General features: G+C 34.9%; 1 protein-coding gene across 1 annotated transcript; it reads left to right on the top strand.

Moving 5' to 3' along the window:
* The first annotated feature begins 615 nt into the window (after positions 1-615).
* LOC110105803 lies at positions 616-1,074 on the top strand. Its single transcript, XM_020835448.1, has one exon. It carries the CDS (start codon positions 616-618, stop codon positions 1,072-1,074), a length of 459 nt encoding a protein of 152 aa, XP_020691107.1.
* The last annotated feature ends 8,103 nt before the right edge of the window (positions 1,075-9,177 follow it).

Below are 9,177 nucleotides of genomic sequence, written 5' to 3'. Positions count from 1 at the left end.
AAGAATATTATTCCTCATCATAGGAAGATAGATGGAGGTAAAGTTAAAAAGGTTGGGGGGCCTTCTCCCATTTTTAAATAATGTCTTCCTTTCTATTTTGGAATTGTAGAGGAGCTAAGAAGGTGGAGGCAACTCTATATCTTAAAGAGATTGTCAAAGATTTTAGAGTGTTTTTTTGTGGGGTTATTGGAAACAAAGATTAATGCAATGGAGGATTGTTTTCTGTTGAAGTCGCTCGGAGTGCAATGGGATTTTTTTCAGGTGCCAGCTGCTGGTCTTTCGGGTGGTTTGATGGTTTTATGGAGGAAAGATTTAGCTAGTTTTTCTGTGTTGGAAGCTTCTTCTCAAATGATAGTGGGGAAGCTTGATGTTTCAGGGAAGGGAAGCTGGATGGTATCATCTGTATACGGAAGCAATGATATTCAGAATAGAAGAACTCTCTAGACAGATTTAGAAAAACATTGCTCAGGTAACCGTCCTTTTGTGGTAGGGGGTGATTTCAATTGTATAATTTCTCAAGCTGAAAAGAGAGGAGGGAAGAAATTTTTGGTTAACCAAGGTTCTAAATATTTCACTAATTTCATGATTAGAAATGATTTGCATGAAATTAAGTCAATGGGACCAAGATTTACTTGGTGTAAAAATAAGAATGGTGGAGCTAGAATTCTGGAAAAGCTAGATAGATGCATTATCAATACCATTGCTTTGGATTGCATTCATATTGCTCTTGTGAAGCATCTATCTCGTGTGGCCTCGGATCATTGTCCAATCTTGTTGGAGGTTTTTAAACCTTTGGAGCATACCAAGAGTACAATCAGATATGAAGAAGTCTGGGCTTCCTATTATGGTGCATCTGCTTTAGTGAAGAGTGTTTGGAAGAGGAATTGTAAAGGGGATCCGGCTACTATTCTTAATTTGAAGTTCAAGAGAACTTTAAAAGCACTGTTCTATTGTAGCAAGGAAAAGTACAAAGGGTTAAATGCTTTAAGAGATAAATTGAAGGATGAGATTTTGGAGATTCAATTGGAAGAATCTGAAGGGGTGTTATCTGTGGAGAGGCTGCAGATTTTGTGATTTAAAATCAACTAAATCAATGTTACGTTGTCTAGGATCAATACTTGGTGGAGGCAAAGAGCCAAAGCTAGATGGATGGATGAAGGGAATTGTAATACCTCTTTCTTTCATGCATTTGCTAGTGCAAGGCGAAGTTCGAACTGGATCTGTCATATTAAAACAGGGAGTGGAATTTTCACGGAGGGAGAATCTGTAATTCAGGATACATTCTATGATTTTTTCAGATGCAAATGGCAATTCAGTGACTGCATTTTAGAAGGGTGGCGGAGACCTTCTAATGTTCTTAGTTTGGAAGACCAGAGAATGTTGGAAGCTGAATTCTTACAGGAAGAACTTCAGGTGGTGGTAGAGAGCTCTATGAGGAGTATTTCTCCAGGTGTAGATGGGATTTCTTTCTCATTCATCAAAGATTTTTGGCAAACTATCAAAGGAGATACTTGGATTGCTGTGAAACAGTTTATGATTTCAAGTTTTATGGATGAATCTTGGAAGGAAAGAATGATTGTTTTAATCTCCACGATCAAGAGCCCTCAAGAACCAGTCCATTATAGACCTATTAGTCTTTGTTTGACTATTTACAAGCTTAATGCTAAGATGCTCCTTAACAGAATGGAGAGAGTAATATATAAGATCATATCTAATGATCAGGTGGATTTTGTGAGAGGACGTTCGTTATCCGATCATGTGTTGTTGGCTCAGGAGGTATTCAATAAATTCAAATGGTCCAAGGCTAGAAGTGGAATGTTTGCTATCAAGCTTGACATGGAACACGCTTATGATAGTATGGGATGGGAAACATTAATGCAACCTCTTTCTCAATTTAAATTCCCTTCAAAATATTTGGAACTTATTTTGCAATGTGTTGTCAATCCTAAATTTTGTATTCTTATCAATGGGAAAAAATCTGGATGGATTGATGGTAAATGTGGCTTCAGACAAGGTTGTCCTTTGTCGCCTGTTTTATTCATTTTGTGTTCTCAAGTTTTGTCTGATGCTTTGCTTGCTAGAAGAAATGGTAAGGGAATCTCTATTTCTCCTTTGGCTCCTAGAGTATCTCAGTTACTCTATGCAGATGATATCTTAATATTTTCGAAAGCTAATTACAAGGAGGTTAAGGAATTGAAGAAAATCATTTCCAATTATTTTAATTGGACTCGACAGAAGGTTAACAACTTGAAGTCTATGATTATGTTTGGGAGGTTCACTAATAGATGTATCAAGAAAAAGATTATTAAGAGGCTAAAGTTTGAAGTGGTAAAGGATATCAATTACCTTGGTGTGAAGATGACCCTCAAAAGGATTGTGGCTTCGGATTTTTAGGTTCTGTTGGAAGCTGCACATAACAAGCTCAATACTTGGGGGAAGAATTGCATTTCATTGGAAGGTAAATTGGTATTAGTAAAGTCGGATTTAATTTCTTTGCCCCATTTTTTATCTACACTCTCTTTGGTCCCTTTGAGTATTCTTAAAGAATTTGATTAGAGGGTTTCTTTGGAGTAAAAATAATTGAAATGCTGGTATTCATTATGCTTCATGGGAGCTGCTCTGTAAGCCGGAATCGGAAGGTGGTAGGGGACTGTTTTCTGCTATTTCAAGAGTTGGTCCTCTTAGAGCCAAATTTGCATGGGATTTCTATATGAAGCCTCACTCTTTATTGAATCATGTCCTTAGAGCAAAGTATGGGCGAGATCTTTGGTCCAATTCGGTGTAGGGAGGAAATTCTTCAACTTGGAAGATTTTTACCATGGGAGCTAAATTTCTCAAAAACATTGTTAGATGGAGTATTTCAAATGGAAATTCTGTAAATTGGGTTAATGACTCTTGGATTTTGGACAAGTGTATAGCTTCATGGCCCACTTTTGTCAATATTCAAAATATTTTAGATTTCAAACTCAGTAATTTCATTTCCAATGGGAGCTGGAATTTGGAAGTGCTTAAGGCTTCCTTTGGTGAGCAGCTGGTGAACTTAATTTCCAACATCCCTATCATTGCCAATAGAGAATTTGATATGTTGGAATTGAAATACAAATTCTTCGGGAAATCTGTTACAGCATTGGCTTTAGAAGCTACTTTGGAGCATGAAGTTGAGGTAACACATTTGAATTGGTTGAAAAAGATAAAATTAAATCCGAAAATAGAACTCTTTTGGTGGAGACTGTGTATGAAGGCTATTCCCTCAAATTCTTTCCTAGTTAATAGGAAATTAAGTACCTTTGATGGATGTCCGAGAGGTTGTGAAGGTGTAGAGGATAACAGTCATCTAGTTGGAAATTGCTGTAAAATTCAGAAGGTAATCCTTTTACTGAATAGATGGGGATTTCCCATTCCACTTTATAATGGCTGTTTGGATTGCAAGGAAGGACTTCAAAAGATTGTGAGTAAGGATGTTCTTAATGCTAATATTTTATGTTTCGTTATTTTCCTGGTTTGGAAGAGTAGATGTAAGGTGGTTCATGGAGAGAAGGAACATTCAGAAGCTGTTGTAGCAGCGAATGCTATTTCATTTGCTGTGAAGAAATTTTTTTTGAATGTTCAGCCGGTAAACTGGGATGCTAATCAGCAATCGCTGTTAATTCCTTGGTATCCTCCTCCAACCGGTTGGATTAAAATCAATGTTGATGCTGCTCTAAAAGGGAATAATTTGGCCGGGATAGGTGGTGTTTCTATAGACGGGAATGGCAGGTTCCTGGGAGCTTTTGGTACCCGATGTTTACATTGGGATATTTCACAGTTGGAGATGATGGCTATTCTTTATCTAAGAAATGTAGTGAAGGAATGGATGTTTGAAGCTCAACGAGTCATCATTGAGGGAGATAATTTCAATATCGTGAAGATGCTTCAAAATTCTATCAAGGATTGGAAGGTTAGTAAAAATATTGATGAAGGTTTAGCGTTTTTGCTAAATTTTAATCAAGTTGTTTTCTCTTTGGCTAGTAGATGTAATAACAAATTAGCTGATATATGTGCTAATTTGGCTTTAGAGAGATCTTACTTGTGGGATGATCTTCTTGGGGATGGTATTCCTTCTTCTTTCCTGTTTTTTTTTTTGAAGGAGGAATGTGATGCTTTAGGGCTCTCTTGATTGTATCTGTTTTTCTTTTCTAGTTTAATGCATTATGCATTTTTGTTCAAAAAAAAAAAAAAAGAATAGTGATAAAATTTAGGATCAAAATAAAACTTTCTACCTTATAAATCATGATCAGATTGATGATCAGGCTGTGAATCCTACCCAAATTCATGTTTCTAATATTGATTGTCATATGGTGGAAGACCATCCATTATTTAATATTTCTAATTCTAACGATGGCTCTTCTTCTTCTTCTATATTTCAATATGTTTCAAATAATAATATGCATGAGAATGTTCTTTTTCAAGAGGAAGACCATGAATGTACGGTGGTTAGTTTTTTTGGAAAGGATGTCAGTAACCAATATAATGTAGAGGTTGGAGGAAAATAGAGGTTTACTATTGTCCAAATCGAGAGTGTGAAGGAAGTTAGTGGAGTTGTTGGGAAGAATGTTTCTACTATGGAAGATGGTGTTTTCTTTGTGGAAGGTGATTTGCCTCTTTTTAGGGGGCTTTCAAGTCATTTTATTGATAGTAAGCTTCCTTTATCTGAAAATTATCTTAGTGACGCTTTTACTGACATGGAGGTGGATATGTTGGCTAAATGCTATACTAAAGATGATCATGATATGGTATTTTCCAAGGGTCATGGTAAAAGAGGTAGAAAATCAAAAAATGTCTTCTTACAATCTCCTAGAAACACACGTTCACATACTTTTGATTAATCATTGTTTTTTATGTTTAACATTACTATTTGTAATGTTCGGGGTATTGTTTATTCATAAATTTAGGATCAAAATAAAGTCTTGCATTGTAATATTGAAAGTTTTAGTTTCTAATGTTGAGTGTTGTTTGTTTATGCTGCTTCATCTCATTATGCTAGAAAGCTTTTAAGGGATCAAATTATTTATTTTCATAGTATTTGCAATCTTCCTTGGCTTGTTGGTGGAAATTTTAACACTATAATGAACTCGGCTGAGCTTATAGGGGGTTCTCTCCCTATTTATCTGTCCATAGAGGATTTCAATGGTATGATTATGGATTGCAACCTTAATGATATTTATTTTTCTAGCGATAATTTTACTTGGCATCATGGTCATTTGTGTCAAAGGCTTGATAGTGTTTTATTTAATGATGTTTGGATTAATTCTTTTGAGTTTACTAAGGTTGACCATCTTACCTGTACCCTCTCTGATCAATCTCATCTTCTTATTAAAATTAAGAATAGAGCTAGGGGGTTTCACTTGATAGTGTTTTATTCCTAATCTTATTTCTTTTTAGGATAATAGTGGCTTGTCTAAATCTCCTTCTCTTGAGGAGGTTAAGGATACTAGTTTAAGTATGAATAGTGATTCTGTGGCTGGTTTGGATGGTTTCACGACTAAGTTTTTTCAAAAAACATGGCCTATTATTTATAATGATCTTTTCTCTATTGTTACTGATTTCTTTAATCCTAATCTTGTCCCTAAGTTTCTTTCTACAACTTCTATTGTGCTTATTCATAAGAACAATTCTATGAACTCCTAACATGATTTAGACATATTAATTTGTGTACTATCCTTTATAAACTGCTTTATAAAATTATGATAAATTGGCCAAATGTTTTATTGCCTATGCTTATTTCGCCTTTTCAAATGGGCTTTATCAAAGGGCGTGCTATCGTTGACAATATCCTATTGGAACAAGAATTTTGTCAAGACTTGGATGTCAAGGTTATATGTGATAATATGATTCTAAAAATAGATATTACTAAAGCTTATGATAATATTAATTGAAATTTTATATACAATATCATGAATTTATTTGGTTGTGATCTTAATTTCATCAATTTCATTAAGACTTGCATTAAAAGCCCTTATTTTTCTATTATTATGAATGGTAAGAGTCATGGATTTTTTAAGGCTTCTAATGGGCTTAGAAAAGGGGATCCTATTTCCCCTTCTCTCTTTATTATTACTGTTGAGTACCTTTCTAGAGCTCTTCTTGATCTTTTTGATAAGTGTCCTAAACTTTATTTCAGGACCTTAGGTGGTAAAAAAATTTTGCATTTATGTTTTGCTGATGATTTCATTATTTTTATAAATGACTCGATGAATAGGATTAATAAATTTGTGTGTTTATGTAACCATTTTGAATTGAATAGTGGTTTGGCTTTTAATAAGTAAAAAATTTATTTTATTGTTGCTAAGAAAGTTCCCTCTGATCGTGTTTGAAAGAGTTGTGATGGCACTAGAAAGTTTGACAGGGATGTTAAGCCCATATGAACTAGTCCCAAGGCTAACCAAGAGGGGGGTGAATTGGTATTTTAAAAATCTTTCGACCAAAACACAATCTTAAAATAAAAATCAAGATTCACCACAGAAATCAAAGTGTGAAAATTAAATGCGGAAGCAGTAATAAAGAACACTAAAATTTATAGTGGTTCAATAAACATGACCTACGTCCATTCCCCGGAGGTGCCCTCTGAATATTGCACTAAACACAGTGTATATCCTTTTGCCCCACAGCAAGGGGGAGAAGCCTTTACAAACCTCCTTTTCACTAACCCAGAAGAGGCAGAGAAGCTAACTCCTTTTTATTCTTCTAGAAGTAGACAGAGAACCAAACTCCTTTTGCTTCCTCCTGAAGTAGGCAGAGAACCTTGATCTAATGCTAAAGTTTACCTCTCTATAACTCCCAAGAAACTAAGGATGATGATTGGAGAAGATGACGACAGATCCTTGCTTTAAGCAACCTTTGTGAACCCCCTTTACAAACTCCACCTCACAAGATCCCCTCTCTCTCTCTCTCCCTTATTCTCCCTCTCATCTTGGCTCTCTAAGGTTAGAATAATAGTAAAAGATGTTCTAATGGGTAAAACAAGTGCTCTTAAATAGAAGAACTTAAAAATAACTAATTAATTGCAACTAACCCACTTTATCAACTAAAACGATATAATATCGTCCTATACAATCAGTGAAAATTAAGCTCAATCAGCAAGGATGATTTGGGATGATCAAAAGGTTTAAGTTCATATCGTCTAGGTTGATATAAAATTTTCCTGTATGATTAGTACAAATCATTAAATATCATCCAGACAATCGCACTGAATGGATGTCTGGATGATGGAAATATAGCTTGATCGTCCAGGCTGATCTCACGATCTTCACTAATCATTAGTTCAAATCCATGAAAATCATCCAAAGCATCTCCCTACAAAGAAGCTGGCCAATGTTTGGTCATTTAGGGACAACTAAGGTTTGTGAACTGATCGTCACGGATGATACTATGATCATCCAGGACCAATTGATTGAGAAATCAAACCTTAATTGCTTTTCTTAATTACCAAATTAATTTAGGCATAATTGTGTTGCATCGTCCAGGACGATGTGTAAAATAAATAATACCTAAATAGATTTGGCGGCTGATTCTTTCTTATTTGAGCCTATCATCCCGGCCGATTCAAATATCATCCAGGATAATATGTTTATTGACGACTGCCTTAACTAGGATAAAATAGTAATTAGGGTTTCTATTTTTAACTGATTGTCTAGGCCAATTTATGGATCATCTAGACGATGTGAGCAAAAACAAAAATTCTAAATCAGACAAAAAAACTTCCCCCAAGTGTCTATGTGTGCAAGGTTACTAAGCATCAGGAACCATATCGTTTACAATAGAATCAAGAAAGGGAAAAGTTTACAAACTGACTCAGACCTAATCTACCCTAATCTTGAGCTAGTTCAAATTATAGTCTGATCTTGTGGACCTGAAATATTAGTAGCCAAGGCAGTCGTAGAGAAACCGAAGTGTTTGTTATCATCAAAATCATATTCCTAGATTCGCAACAGTGTTGTGGCTATCAAGAATCTTACTGGTTTTTTTAAGTTTTTTTCCCCTAAAAGTATTTGGGTGTGCCTCTTTATAAGGGTAGAGATAAGTCTTTCATCTTTGATGATTTAATTTATGTGGTGCAAAATAGTCTCTCTTCCTGTGATTCTAATTTCTTAAGTTTTGGTGGTCAGCTTATTCTTATTAAAAGTATTCTCTGTTCTATCCGGGTTTATTGTTTTCAAATTCTTCTTCCTACTAAGACTGTGTGCAATATAAAAATGTTGTGGGACTTTGCATGAAGGGACTTTATGGAATAAGTCTATGTTGACTTGGCCTATGCTTTTTCTTTCAAGTTATGGTAAAATCTATGGGTCAATGTGAGTTTGGGGGCTAATTTTATGGTGGCCAAGTATTGTGCGGGGAGACATCCCTCCATGTGTTGCCTTAGTAAAGGCCATTCTAAAGTTTGGCAGCATCTTTGCTCTATTAAATGGGTTGTCGAGCCTTCTATTGTGCAGGGTCTTAGTAATGGTAATATATACTTTTGGCAAGATTGTTGGCTGAGTGGCCAGTCGATTGACTCTTTAACTAATTCTATCTGCATTGCTACTGTGAAGGTTAATTACTTCTTTTCTAATAATGATTAAGATTTCGAGAAACTTTCTAGTGTTCTTCCTGATTTCATTATTCAACATATTTTAAAGATCCCTCTTAATTTCAATTTGAAGGATGTGTTGATTTGTGCTTTGGCTAAAGATGGTAGTTTTAGAGTTAAAGATGCTTGGCATTACTTTAGAGCTAAACATGAAACTTCAAAGGATTTTAATATGATATGGCATAAAAGCATACCTTCTAGAGTTTCTATTTTTATATGGAGAATTTTACATAAATTTATTCCTACATATGAGAATTTGAGGAGAAGAAAATTTGTTCCTACATATGGCAAGCTTCTATGGTTAATTACATCCCATGATAAATCTAGAGAAAACTCTTCATTAAGGTGGTGACTAATCTTATTAGATTTATAACAATTTTCTTTAGAATATTTGAGGACCCTCCCAAGGGAAAATGAAAGAATTATGAACAACTATAAAATTAGGCTTACATCCACCTGGGGTGCATAGCCTGCCTAACAATTTAAGCACTTTAATAAAATAATGATATACAATTTTGATGTATATAAGGTACAAAGTCTATTTACTTTAGGAGTTAAGGAATTAGGTT

This window comes from Dendrobium catenatum, unplaced genomic scaffold, assembly GCF_001605985.2.
Source record: "Dendrobium catenatum unplaced genomic scaffold, ASM160598v2 fragScaff_scaffold_334, whole genome shotgun sequence".
Lineage (NCBI taxonomy): Eukaryota > Viridiplantae > Streptophyta > Magnoliopsida > Asparagales > Orchidaceae > Dendrobium > Dendrobium catenatum.
This window is presented reverse-complemented; position numbering and strand designations above follow the sequence as displayed.